The sequence below is a fragment of the Maylandia zebra genome, linkage group LG10 (genome assembly GCF_041146795.1).
Source record: "Maylandia zebra isolate NMK-2024a linkage group LG10, Mzebra_GT3a, whole genome shotgun sequence".
NCBI classification, from domain to species: Eukaryota; Metazoa; Chordata; class Actinopteri; order Cichliformes; family Cichlidae; genus Maylandia; species Maylandia zebra.
Window position 1 is genome coordinate 31,340,636 of NC_135176.1, and position 17,843 is coordinate 31,358,478.

General features: G+C 41.5%; 1 protein-coding gene across 5 annotated transcripts in view; it reads left to right on the forward strand.

Annotated features, from left to right (window-relative positions):
• Positions 1 to 17,843, forward strand: part of sgcd (sarcoglycan, delta (dystrophin-associated glycoprotein)) — a 431,163-nt gene that overhangs the window by 249,390 nt on the left and 163,930 nt on the right. For 3 of the 5 annotated variants that reach the window (XM_024804094.2, XM_004556829.4, XM_024804093.2), the window contains one exon: positions 10,340 to 10,525. In XM_024804094.2, coding sequence (XP_024659862.1) covers positions 10,340 to 10,525 — 186 coding nt within the window. Of the gene's footprint in view, positions 1 to 5,939; positions 6,034 to 6,091; positions 6,224 to 10,339; positions 10,526 to 17,843 lie in introns of those variants that run through there. The other 2 variants (XM_024804092.2, XM_076889430.1) reach the window with 2 other exon arrangements.

Genomic DNA, 17,843 nt, shown 5'->3' on the forward strand with positions numbered 1-17,843 from the left:
CCTTGATACATGAGTTCATTCACCATGGTAACAGGGCCACAGGAACTATCAGGCTAGATAAAGTCCGTGATTGGTGCTGTGTTGGTAGTGCATAGGTGGTATGTAGAGCTTTGGAGAACTGTGTGTAGATGCTCTTAGTGCTAATGTCACCAGGTTCAGAGTCTGGTTATGTAAAATAACCAGGGGATACTCCTGTTACCGTTCGTGTTGTTGGTGGTCCTTTACCTTCCCCCGTGACATTAAAGAGCAACGATTGTTGGAAACAATGAAAACTGCCGACTTCAACATTCATTCTAAACCTTTAGCATCATCTTTGAGCTACGCTGGCTTTTTGGAGGACTGCACACAAATGCATTTCCACATGTTCACCTGGCTGCTTAGCTATAGTGATGGGATTTCCGGCTCTTTTTAGAGAACCGGCTCTTTCGGCTCGGCTCACTAAAAAGAGCCGGCTTTTTCGGCTCCCAACCGGCTCTTCGGGTTGTTTTGTTGCTTTAATTAATTTATTATTAACAACCTTATAAAATTATGCATGAAAGGAATTACTAATGTAAAAAATAAGTGGTTCTATTTATATATGTTTATATATAAATATATACGGTGGCCCCTAGAGTCAAAGCACGTACAAACTCCAAAAAGCACGTACAAAGTCCAAAACACATTTCCTGTGTTAACTGAACTTCCAAAACAGAGCTACTAGATCACTTAAATTACACAATTGAAAGCATATGTGTATTGTTTGTGTATTTATACACAAGAACTCATATATATATATATTCAAATAATTTAAAAAAATGTTCATTTACCTGTTACTACCGCACACCAAATCCGGTTGTTGGTACTTCCTGGCTTGTGTAGCCACTAGGTAGCAAAAGCTCAACACATCCTGGAGCACTTATGTTGTGTTTTGTACGTGTTTTGGAGTTTGTACGTGCTTCAAGGTTTGTACGTGCTTCGGAGTTTGTACGTGCTAGGGAGTTTTTATGTGTTTTGGAGTTCGTACATGTTTTGGAGTTTGTACGTGCTTTGTTTGTAGGGGCCACCGTAAATATACTTTTATTTATTCACTCCACATAAAATGTAATAAATAAATCATATAATACAAAAAACAACTATTCACATTTCAACTTTTAACTATTTAAATTTTCAGCTTTTTCCTGTTAAACTAATTTAAAGTGAAACAACACAAAACACTTACAAACCAGAACGAGTGAAAAACAAAGAGTGAAAACAGATATAAGATCCCTTGAAAAATTATATAATGAAACTTGTATGTTTTGGATACTTACTAAAACAATATATGAAAGTGGCCACTTTCATGAGTAAATCATATAAGCCTTATAAGATTCACTATATGAAGTAGGCCAAATCTGAAGCAAGTCTTCTATAAGTTTTTACTATTTCTTTTCCATATGGGTAGTTGTGGATGATTACTATACCTTTCTAATGTGACGTTGTTATCCCTGGCTCTCTTTCTCTCTCTCTCCCTCCCGCTCTGTTCCTGTGCTACTGCATGAAGTGTTGCCAACTCCTCAGTAAGGAAAATCGCTATTGGCTGTCCTAAAAGTCGCTAGAAGTCGCTAAATGACATCATCGCCTAATTTGCATAATTGGTCATGCTAAATGGTAAATGGCCTGTATTTATATAGCGCTTTACTAGTCCCTAAGGACCCCAAAGCGCTTTACATATCCAGTCATCCACCCATTCACGCACACATTCACACACTGGTGATGGCAGCTACATTGTAGCCACAGCCACCCTGGGGCGCACTGACAGAGGCGATGCTAATCTAATTGTAACCTATGTTGTTGGAGAGAGAAATAACATCGTGGAAGAGACATAAAGTGAGTAAAAAACGTCCTAAATGCATTTAGAGTTTATTTAGAACTACAAATTAAATTTCTTTTAGCAATTATTGTTTTTTTTAATGTCACAATTCCAACCCTGCTCCTTTACCCGGGCTTGGACTGGCAAAAGTGACCCGAAATAGGCACTCTGGTGGAGTTACTCTGTGTGTGTGTTTATAAGTAGTTTTAAACCTTGTGATCTACAAAACAGCATAAGAGTAAAAAAGTAAAAGAAGAACTGACTGCGTTACAGCACCCGCTGCTTGTTGAGTGTGCTTGCTAGCACAGATTTTGGTATTCACATTTTTCTTTAAAAAAATAATAGTGTGTTGAGATACTGTGCATAACCGATACGATTCTTCCTCCTGGCGTAGAGGAGAACAGTTTTGCCAAATTATCCTAATCATGTGCTCAACAATGCTGTCAACAGGCCTGCTAAAGCCACTTAAATAACAAAGAGGTGAAGAATAAACCTTCTTTATAGTTGTATCCAATTATAAAAGAAAAGGAAGTTACTCAGCTGTTTAAGTATTCATTATGCCCTGCAGTCAGGCCTGGCTCTGGGCCTGGCTTCACGCCTATATGGCAGAATAAACTAGTAAAATTGGTTGCTTTCTTCTTCTTTTTATATTTATTGTTTAATCGATAAAAAGCAGCTGTGTCTGATTGTGGGCAGGTCACACCTTTCATTACACTATTTACTGTTATTTGTAAGTATTGTTTCATCTGTAATGGGCCAGTGAGACGGTGCAGTGTGGTGCAGCACTGAGTGCATGGCCTTAGTGTTAATGAGGGGCAACAAAGTGGGACAAAAGGCTGAACTGCTGGAGCACTTAAGAATACGGGTCAAAAAACCCTTTATTTACCAAGTGCAATAACTGCACAACCATTTAACCTACTGACACTGAACAGAAACATAAAAGGTGCTTCTGGTTCGTTTATCTCGCCAACATAATACATCTTCTGCCTTTGCCTTCAAACAAACCTGACTAATCTAATTACACAAATCAAAAAACAATCATGAAGCTGTAGTGGAAAGGGTGTGCAGAGCCCGCACATTCAGAGAGACAACTGCAAATTAGCCTGAACACACACGTCCATGTGTGATGTCAAAGCTCCGTGAAGTGAAAACGTGTGGCCAGTGTAGCAAAAACAGCAGCAAAGTTCACGTTGGTGTAAACTGGACTGAGTAAATAGATCACGACTTTCTCTCAGGAGACACGGGGTCTTCTTCAAAGTAAAACAACAAGCGATGTTGATTTTATTAAAAATTTGTGTAGAAAGGGTTTAGGATTAAAATTATTCCATAGCTTGTGATATCACGATAACATGATTGGTCAGCTAATGGTCCAAGAGACCATTGGTCCAACAATACCAACAGACTGTGACGCACAGACCCTTAAACCCATAAAGAGAAGCCGCCTTTCTTCATTTCCATGCTCATAGATGACATACCGTGTTAGAGCGTGAGTGAGACGGGGCTGTCGCTCCCAGCCTGTCAGTTTCGAACATGCAGGATTGTTTTTGTGAATCAGAAACATCATCTGTTCCCTTTTAGTTCCCAAACCTAATGTGTGAAACACTAGAGTCGCCACCACACCTCCAGCCTTCTAACACAGACATTCCAGGTGTCCAGAAGGAGACGGAGCCGAGTCTGACTACCAAAAATACCCACTTTCTTTCACTTACTCTGTATTTAAACATTAGTTGTTATTCGTCCCCGGCTTGCTCCCTGCACCCCCAACCCATGGTAGCCAGGTTCCTGCAGTGATAGTTGGATGATGCAGTATTAAATTACCTAAATAGTGTCGATAGCAAACATTGTTAGTTTATTTTGTTTGTGAATACATATTTTATTGGAATGCCTCATATCTAAATACTTCCTGAACGAAAGCCTGTTTAGATGGGAGGCAGCTTTCATCAGAGTTTCATCACATTTCTTCTGCTCTTTGCGCCCACTGACTTTCACTGCATCACTGCTGATCTCTGATGGTCTTGTTGAGTTTTACAAAAGGAGCTGAAAAACTGAGGCTGTGGTGCTCCAACTAAAGAAAACGCTTGAGCTTCATCTGTCTGGAGGTTAAAGCGGACCTTTTCCAGTCATTTCCAGGTTTTTTGTTTGTTTTTCTACCAGAGCAGCTTTGCATGATTCACAGTTCAAAATAATCCTTATTTGAATCATACTGGGAATTGATCCTACTCTGCTCAGGATGTCTTCACTCTGTGAAACCACACAGAGCCAAAAATAAAAGCAGAAATTCTACAATACTCATCTCATAATTGAGCTGTGTTCAATATGAGCATCTGTCATTGCAACAGTAACATTAACACAACAGAAAACAGGGAAAAGCACAATAGGTTCCCTTAAATGACCAACAGTCTGGGAAGTGTTTGCTTTGCATTCAGCTGATTACGATTTATTTCCACTTGCTTGTTTACTCACACATTGAAATGGCCAATAAACTCCCTCTGGCTGTCAGCCATTCCATGTATTCAAACATTTTGAGGCATGCAAGCCCCAATAATAGCCAACCCACTGGCAGCAGCCATCGGGTCCTGGTACCGATCCACATGTTGTCTATAAAAGTCCTAATGTGGAGCTGCCCGACTATTTGGCAGCAGGAATGACCAATAACATTTAGTAAAACCTCATTTCTCTCTCTAATCAGGGACAGACTTTGTTTTTCCACAATTGGGTTTTCTTCAGGGTCTCTGAATGAATAGTTGGCTGAACAAGTGGCACCACCGGAAAGCAGCCGTGAAGGGAAAAAGACTCAAAGGCCAATGATTTTGATTTGCCTCCAATTTGCCACTTATTTTCTTCTTCCCTAGCTCTTCGGCTCCACTTTCTTAACGTGCACACACACACACACCTCCGCTCTGATGAGATTGGCCATTATTTTTGCTTGAACCCAGCCCCATATTCGTTTCTCAGTCAGCCACTAGCCTAAGAGGTTATTGGAAAGCTATCAGAACTCTTTGTGCATGGATGGAAATTGTGTAGAAAGCACAGAGGAGAGAGCCGTTATATTTCATCACTGCAGTGCATTTATTTGATTTGTGATATACTTTGTGAGGCGAGTAGATCCACAGCGTAATACTGTAGATGTAAAGGAATAAGAACCCACTAACGCAATGTGCACTTTCCTGAAACTTTGAAAACCATTAGCAATTTGTTATTGCGTTTGAATTTTTGAATAATGTTGCCATCTGTCTGTTGAGCCGCCGTGTTCTGAGATATAAACAGAAAGGTTCCCCTCGGCGTCGGTACTTGACAGCCAATAACTGGATACCAAGAAGTAACAGCCTGTTTTTAAGGAGTGGAAACGTCTGCATTTAGAGGTTGGAAGGGTGGTGGTGGTGGAGGTTTGTCTGCCAGGGGACCAGCCAGGAGTCCAGTTTCTGTAATAAATTGTTTGTTTAGTTTTTTGACATTTCTTTGATTGACTCAACTTTTGCAGTTACTTCATTAGTGTGAGGAAAAGATGATGGTGGAAAGAAACCACAGGATGAGGTTCAGGGTTACATCTCATAATTAGACCTAAGTGTGATCTGAAGAGAGTCCTGTATCAGTGCTGCTGTAAGCCCAAATCATCGTGGCACAGACACCAAATAAAAAGAAAAGAAACACCATTCACTTCAGCAAAATGGTGCTATTGGATGCCCCGTAAACGGTATTGAGCTGCTCAGGCTGATGCATTCTCTCACTTTACTACTTCTAAAAAACATGCTTCCAGTTTTAGGCAAAGATACGGAGACTAAGAAATTTATCTTTGCATACAATAAGTTGAAGAATAGTTCATTATTTCCTAGTGTCATGCTCTAGTCTCTTGGTTTCTGCCTCTGTGCTTCCTTGTTTTGTTTTCATGTCTGTACCTCTCATTGTTTCAGTGTCAAGCCCGCGTCTCTGTGCTTGTCTCGTGTTTCCTGTTTTACTTTGACAGTCTCGTGTGCCGTGTTACTGTTTTCAGTTTGCTTCGCCCGGTCTCGTTGTGTGTGATTACTCCCAGCTGTGCTCTCCTCCTGTATCTCATTCCCTCGTTATCTCTGTGTATTTAAGCCCTCTGTCTTCCTCTGTTTGTTGTCGGATCAGCTGTGTATCTCCTGCTGTATTTTGCCATATTCCAGGGTCCATGATCCATGATCCTTGTCGCTGGTTTTCATGTGCCGTCCTCCACGTCTCAGGTCTTTGGTTTTTTTATACTTATTTTTGTAGTTGCTCCCAGTTTAGGTTTTGTTTAGTTCTTTGTCGCTTTCTGCTTTTGTTTGTATTCGTTTCCTGCTGTCATTAAAATACACTATCACTTTAAGGTCATCATCAGTGTCTATGTTGGTCGATACTCTCTTCACTCCTCGACAAATAGTTTATAATATGGTATGGGACAGTATGGTATTATGTAGTAGAACATGTTATGATATAAATTAACTTAATATCCTATTTAAGTCACTCTTTAATCATTGGTGTGGAATAAAAGTATATAATGTAATCAAGAAATATTTACAGCAATTGTGTCTAGTGTGTTTAGTGAATATTTCAGTGGAAATATTCACTAAAGGGAAATTATTTCCGGTTAAGCTGGTGCGGTCGACCGTGCACGTTCGATGACACGTGAGGAAAAGTAGGAGTAGCCCTTTCTCACTGCAGGCTGTAAACATTCTTCTCTGTCTTATATAAGAGGTGTGTAGCACATTATTAAAAAGATGAATGCACATTTTAGAGTTGAGTAAAATAGCACAAAGACACTGGTCCACAGAGGTGTGGAAAACAAATTCAGTAATTATCCTTCAGCGCATACAGGTGGGAGGTGGAGTCTCAGTGGGGGGCATTGTTTCTGTAGTTGTTCCTGCTTGCTGCAGACGTTGCTTCACCCTTCACCACCCTGACTGGAAACACATTCAGTACAGAAGCGTTCAGATCGTGGAAGGTTTTTTCTGAAATGTGACACATTTACACATGAATGGATGGGAACACACACACACTTCTCCATCTGACTTGATGCTGGTGTCACTGGGAGACTTGCTTTCCTGCCAAGCTGCCGAGGCTGTCGTCTCCACAACACCTGGAGAAGCTTGGCAACTCCTGAAGCATTCTGTGTGCGTTTGTGGGGGTTTTTCTTCAAGGATTTTTTCAGTTCAGTTTGTTTTGTTTCTGCAAAGCAGATTTTGTGGGAGTTGCACAAAACCACATCAAATCAAGATATTAGCTTTATTTCTGAATGAAATTGAAAGTTGAGTGGCGTGGCCCGAGGATTTGGGGGAATTAGAAAGTGTTTTTATTCACTTCAACTCGGCTTCATCTCAAAGTTTATTCACTACTTGTTTCCAAATTTCTTTCTGAAGACTTTAACTCTGCGCAAACTTCTTTAATTTTCTCAGCTTAACAAATGTTTGTGTGTTTTCATAATCGGGATTCTTTTTGTAAACAAATGTCATTTGAACTGGATTCTGTTGAAACGGGTGATTGGACAGGACAGCGGTTTGTCTGCCATGACTCGCAGCCATATTTGGAAGGGCTTCTTGCAGATGGAAGCAGAAAAGCAAGTGTTGTGCAGGATGAGGGGCATCATTAATTCCCTCTCCCAGGCTCTGCGAGGATATTGCCAGAGAGCTGATCAAACAGCCTTGGCCACTTTTGGCTCATGCAGCTGTTGGTCGTTGTGTTCGTGCCCGTGTTTTATGTTTTGAACCAAAGATTCGGGCACTCGTGGTAAACTGCGAGGTCAGCCTCAGATAATCAAGGGTGAACCTGTGATTTTGTCTATACAGATAACTTGTAATTACCACACTGCAGTAATGTAATTAAAAAATAAATAAAATGGATTCTTATCTTTGGTCACCGATGTCCAGGATTCAGATGAAGGAATGAGCAGAGCAACTGAAAATTCCCTCTCTCCTTCTCTATGGGGACGCAGAAGAGCAGCAGCCAGTGGCCTGAAGCTCATTTCTGCTGCTTGTATCTGCAGCCTGATTTTTTTTTTTTTATTTATTTATTTTTTGGTCAGTATTCACGACTTGAGGCTATAGATGAGCGTGAAAACCTAAATAGACTAAACTGACATTCGCCTTTAGGCTAATCTCTTCCCTCCGTGATGTGCCTTCTCACTGTGGTGGAGGGCTTTGAGTGATTTTCAGAGTGGACTATGTACAGGAAGAGCTATAGAGGTCCCTCGGCCCGTACATCACACACGGCCTTGGGGTTTTGATCCCAGCTGCCAAAAGACCTCAGGGTTGGTGTCGTGTTTGTGTAACGGCCCCTGATATTTCACGCAGAAATGGGCAGAGTTCCTTTGACATTTTCTGTGGCTTTTCAAGTCCAGTTCATCCAGTGGAAGCATTTGTATCCTCAGTTCTTCAGAAACTCAAATGTCTCTGGTGCTTATTGATAATAATAATTGATAATTGAAATAAGCAGACAAGATGATCACAGCTTCACGGGTGAGATTAAGGAAGGTGGCCAATTCAGAGCCAGAAAAACAAGGAGAAAATTTGCCACGAGGATAATAACCTTCAGCTTTTTTGCACTTAAAATTAGTAAGATTCACAGTTACACACACCCCTACATGAATGTGTGTGTGTGTCCACTTTAAATGCTATTTTAGAACCATCTCCGTTTGGATAGCTTTGCGCCTCGCTTGGCTTTTGTTTATTCTCACACTGCTTATTTCAAGCTTATCTATCAGCCTGGACGTTGCTAAGCTGCACCTCTTCAGCTCTCTGCATCTTCCCCTCACACAGAAATGAAAATCGGACCGTACACCATGAGATTTCCCCATTTTTGCTGACTGGTGTTTTGGAGTCTCCTCTGTAGCCTTCAGCACTCTCACCGGGGCCCTGTCTTGTGCCATTTGTTTCAGTTAGCGGGTAATGTGTGTGGTTGTCAAAAACAATTGGCTTGGGTGGTGTGAGGCACGCACTCCAAAGCGCGACCGACAGTAAATTGTATTTTTCCACAGAGTTATTAGGCCATTATTATGGCGCTAGAAGTGAACAATGCCTCCTCATCATCAAAGGCAGACAATTAGAATCATCATTAATCGCTGCTATCGGCACATCAATGGGGCAAGGGGTTATAATGGAGTTATAGACCACTTATGGGGTAATCAATCAATGGGATTGCTAACTAAACTCTCTTTCATTGTGCCAAGGACTGAGTGGCCAGTCAGTGACTCAAATGAGAGCTATTGGATAGGAGTATGTGAGAGGAATGTTTACGGCATGTTATTTGTAGTAATGTTCAGTTGTGTCCAATCTCTTATCTTAAAGTCATTTTCCTCTGTGGCTCCGCAGAGCTGCATCCAAGCAATCATAGTCAGCTCCATCCTGCAGCCCCAAGGGGCTACAATAATGGCTGAATACATAAAGGCCAGATTAGAGTAAATTGATGCTGTTATTGCTGTTCCACACCAGCACCAGTGGAACATTTAGCAGCTAAACAGGCAGACAGTTTTCTCAGGAGACGGTGAAGACCCAATAAGAGCTCAAAGACAAACAATGATTGGACCGTGATGAATAGAAATGTTGCTCTTTTGCCTAATGAATGCTGAAATATTTACCATTACTGTTTGAAAGATGTTGCGTCAGTGCGACCAAAACATGTTTTTGATGCCAGTGGTGCTGAAAAGGCCACCCGCGCTAATCCAACACTTCATTGGTTACTTCTTGCTGAGACTGACTTTGAAAACTTCCATAAAGCTTGGTGGCATTCGGTGAGGTACATTTGGGTACAGTGAACTCATGTTCAAGAAACCAGTTTGAGATGATGTTTGATTTGTGACGTGACGTATTAACCTGCTGCAAACATCCTTTATCTGATTTTGGTGAGCTTGTATGAACTGCACCCTCCGTTTCAGCTAACAGGGATGGTGTTCTGCTGCTGTAGCTCGTCTGCTTCAAGGCTTAAAATGTTGTTTCTGCAAAGATGCTCTTCTGCTCACCTTCATCGTGGTTATTTGAGTTACTGAAGTCAAAATCCCAGATTAAACCTGAAGTTATCCAGCCAAGTCCTGCTTTATACTTTAGGCCTCTGGAAGAATCCTGTGTGAAGCCAAATGTCAGAAATGACTATTTTTTTGCAGTTTGTGAAGCACATTTACCCACTGACTAAATACACGGTGCTTATTTTAGGAGTGGGTCCTAAAACTGAGAGGGGAGTGGATTGCCCGTTTTGTACTTGTGATGTTTTATGTAGTTGGTTTTGTGCTGTTTGGTTTTATTTGCCTTTCACAGATCTGTGACTACTGCAGCTTTAATGCAACTTTAACTACGCAGATGCCCTGTAATCTCTTCAGATGAAACGGCAGCCCACAGGGGACAAAAACACAGCATCATGACACTTATTTGCCTTATAAAAGCTATCCAAATAAACAATGTTGTCAGTGCGAACCGGGCTTTCATCAAACCCCAGAGAAACAGTCTTGTTAGCAGTACGCAACCCTAAGGTCAGCGTGCTGCCCTCGGCTATAATCCTTTCTTATTCTCTGTCTCCTCTCAGATGACCCAAGAACAGTGCACTCATAGGAACAATGTCCAGAGTTCAGAGAAACCACAAGTGTACAAAGTGGGAATATACGGCTGGAGGAAACGCTGCCTTTACTTCTTCGTCCTGCTGCTGATGATCCTGATCCTGATCAACTTGGCACTAACTATCTGGATCCTCAAAGTCATGAACTTCACCATAGTAAGTTGCACCTTTTCAGCATTTGCGTGCTGCTGGCGTTTCCTCACATGACCTTAAAATGCTCGTTTTACAGTCATCACACCGCTTAGATTTCCTCCTTACATGTGAGTGAAACGTCTACATCACATCTACGTCTTAACTTCCGCCATAACTGGGTCTCCATCTTAACCCTACACCACCACCTTCTACATAACCTGACGTGAACCTCCTGAGAAATAAAAGTACACGTCGGGTCAGCGCGTACCACAGCGACCTGAATGGCGTGGAAGGTTGCGGTGTAGCGATAAAAGGAGTTTTGTAAGTTATGATGTAAAGCTCAAATCAACCTTTATGTTACATGAAATATGAAGCTAATGATGGCCCATTCAGAATCATTAGATACTGAGCCTTTGAGGTTCATCTCTGTAACCGCGCGACATTTAAACCTCCGGTGCTGTGCTTTTATTTATTATTTATTCGTAACACATCAGGGCTCGCTTGTTCATAAGCTCCAGATGTGATAGCTTTTTAAATTTTCATGCAGTTGATTGCACTCTTTGTTGGTGAAATGCTCGGCAGATCGACTGCCTCTGCAGGTGGTTTGAGTGATGAGAGAAACGTCAGGCGTCTCGGACTTGTTTTGAAATTACAGCTAATTTCAGAAACTGTCTTTATACGACTTCTCTGTATAACTCCATTTTCAGCTGCGGTCCTTTTTTCTTCTGCTCCTCCTTTGCAACTTGTCTCCATCTTGTAAAAAAACAAAAACAATCACAAAACAATTTGTTCTCACCACACAGACTGCGTTTTGTCTAACTGAACCTGATCTAAAGGATAAAACCTGAACTGTAAAGCTGTCGCCCTCCTCCTCCTCCTCCTCCTCCTCCTCCCGGAGCTCCTCCATGCTACCACTACATCAAACAAAACAAACGCTTGGAGCTCCGCTTTTTCACATATGAATAACTTTACCGGAGAATCACACAGCAGACTAATTTGCATCAAGATTGCTCTATTTTTTGTGCTAAGCAGGCACTGCCGGATTGTTTTCATACAGCACTTTCCACAGATCCCATTTGCTAAGCAGTATTTTTATATATTTAACGTAGATGAGCTTTCACTCTGTTGCAGACATTTAGTGTCATTGTCTGCTCATATCCAAGTGGAAGTCTTTAACAACAGATCTGAACTGCTAATGTTATCTGAACCACAGGCCTGTTAGTATCCCAGCCTCCTTCATGGCAAAAAAACAGTTCATTTAGATTCAATTCAGTTTTGCTTACATAGTAAAAAATCACCCAACAGTCTCCTCAATGCATTTTATATTGTGAGGTAAAGACCCTAACAAGCACCAGGTGACAGTGGGAAAGAAAACTCCCTTTTAACAGGAAGAAGCCTCCTGCACGACCAAGGAGGGGCGGGGCCATGTGCCACGTGCAGTTAGGGGTGAGCGGAGGACGACAGGACAAGGACACACTGTGCAAGAGAGACAGAGATTATTAATAACTATTGCAGAGTGGTGTATAAACAGTGCATCATGGGAAGCCCACAGCAGCCCGGACCTACTGCAGCGTGAAAACGGGAGGATTCAGGGTTACCTGATATACTTTATTAAAAAGGAAAGTTTTAAACGTAGTGAGGGTGTCTGTCTCCTGAATCCAAACTGGCACCAGTGTCACCAGTGTAACCAGCAGTCATGCTCCCATGCACAGCAGATCCTGTCTAACCTCTTTTATCGATTAACGCTTCAGATCTATTTTTGGCTTCATGATGCAAATTGTTAACATCGCTGGATGTCGGTCATTGCCGGTCCGCTTCACTGATGGGGGATTTCCCTCGTGTGTTAATGAGCATAATGTAAGCTTAGAGAAATTAAAACAGCTGACTGTTCTAATCAAAGGCCGAGCTGGGATCTGGCCCGTGTTTGATGCAGGGTTTTCTTTTTGTGTCATTCTTCGCACAGTTCAAATCGCACCGGGAGCATTTCAGCAGTGGGCCGTTTAGTCAGCATGGGGTCTTTCATTCTGGAGCTTGACCGGATTCTCTTTGCGTTTCTCTGTCTGACTTCCTGCCCTCCAGCTCTGCAAAGCTTGAAGTGGCTTCTGTGGAAAACAGACCGGACGCTGCTTTAAGTGGCACAGAGCAGAGAGCGGTTCTGGGACGCTTGTGAAATGCGCTTCAGAGCGTTTGGTGGAATAAGGGGCGAATATCAGCTCCAGCTTCAGAGCTGTGAGGCGATGCAGTCGTGCCTGATGTGTGTTGCTGGGGTTAACTCACAGACAGTAATGATTCAGTACTCAGTAGCCTCTCAGTTTGATGCACCACTTAACTTGAGAGAGCACAGAAAGAGAAAGTAATTATTTTATGCTGATGAATTAATGTGGGAGTACTCCCTGCCTGGGCTGTATGAGGCATCTTTCACTACTCGGTGATATTTTCTAATCCTTAACTACTTTGTGCTGCTCGTCGGCAGGTCCTGACTTAATCAGGGACCACTCATGATAAAGCGGTCAGTGTACTCATTATCACATAATTCATGATATTCATGAATCATTTCTGATTTATCAATATAGATCAGTTTGTTCTCGTCATTATCTACAATCCTGAAATCCACTAAGAATCACTGGAAATACGCCGCTCATTAATTACGGAGTAATGTATCGGCTCCTGAATCTTTTCGTTTAATGCGTGATTGAATACTCATGTTTACACTGGTTTGTTTGTTTCAGTGCTAACAAACCCTGGAAATCCTCACTCACTAGTTTTTGTACCAAAAACACGAAACATAAAGAGCTTACATGATCGCCATGATCACTAAGACCTACAGCCGTCATCGTGATCGACCAAAACAACACGAATGTGCTGCGTTTGTGCACTTTTATCTGCAACTGACACTCGGAGAGCACGTCTCAACCGAATGGTGTCGCAGCTGAAGGTGAACATGTTTGCAGATGATGCAGTGGTTGTTGCTTTGCTCACAGAAGATGAAACACGACGTTGTGCACACGCAAGTGAGTTTTTTAGTTGTCAAATACGGCAACAATTCCACTTTATTTCACCTGGAGGCTGCAGCAGTCGATGGCCTGCTCCCTGCCTATCATTCATTCGTACTCTGTGTTATTGCCTGGTGTCGTGCGCTGCCCATCGATAGAACAAGTACAATAAGAATGTTCACATGTCCGCTAAGACTGCACGTCAACAACAAGACGGTCAACACAGCTTTGATCTGAGTGGCGGAGAAAGGCTTTTATTGTCTTGAAGAACATTGCAGTTAACTGTATGGAGTGTCTTTCATCGTGATGTGTTTTCTGTTTTGTATTTATCTGAGAGTTTCCACAGACAGAGGAGAGACGGATAATAACTCACTTATGTAATCATAAATCTCTTACGCTGAAGAAGAGCTTCTTGCTCACAGCTGTCAGCCTGATAAACTCTGGACACTAGCAGCCACACACAAAGATGAGATGAAACGGGTAAGATTTCATTTATTTATTTTTATAGGTTATCATGCAATTATTTTACATTTCACCAGACTGGGCTGTGTGAGGTTCACCAGCTCTGCTGCCTTTCTGCAGTCGATCCTAGAATCTAAATTTGATACCGAAAAGGAAAATACTGGAGACCATTTTCAAAACATGACATACAATAAAACCAGTAAGTTAAAAAGGGCAAAAACACTAAAAAGACAATGTTTTTGGCCATTTTTCAGCAGGTATATCATGGTTCTGATGACTTCTGGTGGTGCTTTACTTTCACTGCTGCTCAGACAGAGTTGGTGAGGTAGGCTGCCACTGCTTCTGTCCAGGTGATTCTTGACTTTCATCAGCTTCAATCTTGGACTTGAAGAGATTGAAATTTGCCGTCTCACCTGTTTTATCATCAGCAAATACAACAAATCAAATTTAGAATTTTTGTTTTTATAGCAAAGACTTTACAAAAGTCTTTTATATTTAAAAAAAACAGCATCATCAAAGCAACAAACTAAAAGGTTCTGTTGAAGATGTGTAATCTAATATCTACTGTATGTGCTCGTGCGCATCTTTAATCCCACTTAACTATTTGGCAGTTCATGTTTTTTATACATCACAAATTGTGTGCGTAATAAATGTTAAACTGATCCTTACACAGCCCAGCTCATCCAAATCAACCGCGTTGCTCTCTCTAAGACTCCGAGATGAGCTTTAAGTGCCTCAGACTGTTCCTCTTTCCCTTCTCTCCCGTTTATTTCTCCTTGCTGTTGTCGTCTGTCTCCCTGCTTAGTAATCCACTGTCCCCGTGACGAGTCAGATGCAACAGAGTACAAGACACATTTTCAGTACACTGCACATAGAAACACGTGCGCGCACAACACATGGCCGCTGCTGTGAATAAAACATGAAGTCTGCTTCACAGCGGGGCTTTAATATGAGATCTACATAAATCAGAAAGCAGTTTCTCTGAAGCTGAGCCGTATGTTCTGACAGAGCTGCACAGGGAATGTTAGAATGTTTTTAATGCGTCACCCTGCTGAGTATAGAATAAGGAAATCATTTGAAATGTGGTAGATGGTTTTCAAAAGGGAAGGACTTAAAGTCGCAGCAAACCAAGGAAAGACACGTCTGCTTCCACCTCCAGCTCCAATCAGCAAGTCCCTCTGACAGAGGTGGACCCCACAACAAATTAAACATTAATTATTATTTTTATTAGAACTATATTCCACCTGACGTCCTATGTGCCAATGTAGGTTCTCCTGGTCGAAAGAAGAATTGGTTTGGTGGCTTTCACCACCTACGGTCATCCAGGAAGTTAGTCCCTGTTTTTCTTTTTAGCATTTCTGTAGCAGGTGAGCTTTTTCCGGGCCCCACGTCCTACCCTCCTCTTTTTTTTAATCTGGGTTTGGGACTGGCAGTGGCGGAAAAGATGGCGCTGGGTAGGGCGCGCTCTATGCAAACCACCAACCAACATCACCAGTCAGGCAGAGGAAAGCAAAAGAGAGAAACACCTGGTGACGGACCTCGAGGCAGAAGCACAAAAGATGGGCTACACCTGGATGCAACTAGAAAAAATGGTCCAGGACAAATCTCTGGAGATCTGCCTTTGGTGGCCACACCCTCGGACGGGCAGTATTAGTAGTAGTACTATATTGAACCACCTAACATGCTTTTCAGGTGCAGCTTGCAGCCCTGTCTCAGTATTTATTTGGTCCAGGACACAAAAGCTAAGCGGCTAACAAAAGCTAGCCAGTGCTCACAGTTCAGCCCTGTTCTTACTTTCTTTTACTCTCGTCCAGTGAAGTCCAGAAAACAATTCATACAAAAATATAAAGACTTATGTGAAAAGGCTCTTGCATATATGGTAGAGCTGCTGACACCTTATTTACTATTTATTTATTCATTATTATGATTATTATTGAAATTAAATATCCAAAAGCCAGATGAAGGAGAGGAGTATGGCTGGATGGGGAGAAGGAGGTTTGTATTTTGCAAATTCAATGCAGAATGCATAATTTATTTTAAGAAAGTTAACCTAGTTTTTCACTATAAAGAGTGTGATCAGAACAAAAGAATATCCAACACTGGTTTATGTTTTACAACCTTTTCACAGTAAAGAAAGAGGCTGGTCTAGAAACTTTTAGTAATATCTTTAAAATAAAAAACAGCACAAACCAAAGTTTTCACAGCACAAACGTTTGACATCAATTGTGTTTGATTTGAAGACAGTGGGGGTCCACGAGACTCAAACACTTGTTTATCTTTACAATAAAAAACTGAAGTATTTTCAACTTTAACAGACTGCAAGTTTGGAAACTTCACCAAATAACTACCTACTTTAACTGCTAAACCAAAGTGTTATATTACATGTTTTAACAAAAAAACGTTATTTAATTAAACACTAAACTGCACTGGGTTCTTTCTCCCGTATACAATGATCAGAGTTCTTCAAAGGTCAGCATTTACACAAATCTGAATTCAAACCTGATCTCTCCTCATCAAAGGTAATTAAAGACGTCGTAGGGACGCCACGTCCAGCACAGCGTCTGCTGTTTAATCCAGAGTCAAATTATCACTTTTAATTCTTACATTTTTTTTTATCAAATCAATGAATGTATTCAAATTAGCTGTGCTGAGCAGGAACAGGAGGTTTAGTGTAAATGTTTCATTTCTGCGTAACTCCGTCACTTCCAGACTGCAATAATAGAAACGTGTGAATAATGAATATGGACAAGCAGTGGACATGAGGGAGACGGATGCTTGTGTGCGCAGGAGGCTCTGAGGTTACTTAGTAATGCACAGCGAGCGCCCCTTAATCAAAGTTTAACCTTTGTCGTACTGTGTCGGTATGCATGCCAAAATTTGGCACTAAATGTTTGTACACATGAGCTTTTTTTTTTTTACTATTAATGTGAATTTTATATTGCCACTTAGTGACCTGCATAAATGTCTCATAGCAAAACATCAAATCCTCCTACATTTAGCCTTAATGCCTTTCACTCTTACAAAAAGTGGCTGTAGATAGTTTTCTCTTGTTGTTTCTTGTTGTTGTTGCCTGGATGGTCTTTAAACAACCTCCTTCCAACAGCACCCTGCATGTATGATTGTTAAGAGTTAAGAGTTATAGGCCTGGCGTCAGTGGCGACCAGTCGTTTGCTACACTGCAGGTGGACATTTCTTACTTTTAAGGTGGAATTGCCAGAGATCTCTTTAAATTTAAGCCACTTTTTGTAGTTTTGTCTCTGTGCACCAGCACGGTAACTTTTAAATCAAATCATACTCGACATGTAATCCGAGTGCAGAGTTTCAGCATGACCACAATTACTGCAACAGTGTCCGGTGAAATTGTTGCTTCTAAGACGAGGACCTGATCTGTGACCACATTCTATCAACTCCAGTCTCGACAGCAACTCATGATGGGGATAAGATGGCAGTTAGACCGAGTCCGTTTGCTATCAGACTGAAATGGTTTCAAGGTGATAATTACAAGTAATCTGTTTGTAATAACACCGTGAAAATCACAAAATGGTTGTTGCCGTCTACAGTCAAGGCTTTACCTCACAGACCAGAAATGGGAAAAACCACAAAATATAACAACTGCAAAATAGAATAAGGGCAGCCTTGCTTTGATATAGAAATAGAACTTAAATAGAATCATTTGGCAACCAGTTGAGTCAGATGAGTTGCAGAATGACTCAAATCGATTGTTAGACGTTGTTTATAGATTAGATTAGACGACGAGTGCTTGCAAACCACTGAGTGAGTGAACTTTGTCCAAGCCAGACTGTGATCACTTCCCACCAGGTGACCTGCGCAGAGGTCGGCCACAGGTTGGGAATGTTGCATGTGCAACCTTCAGACAACAAATTGAG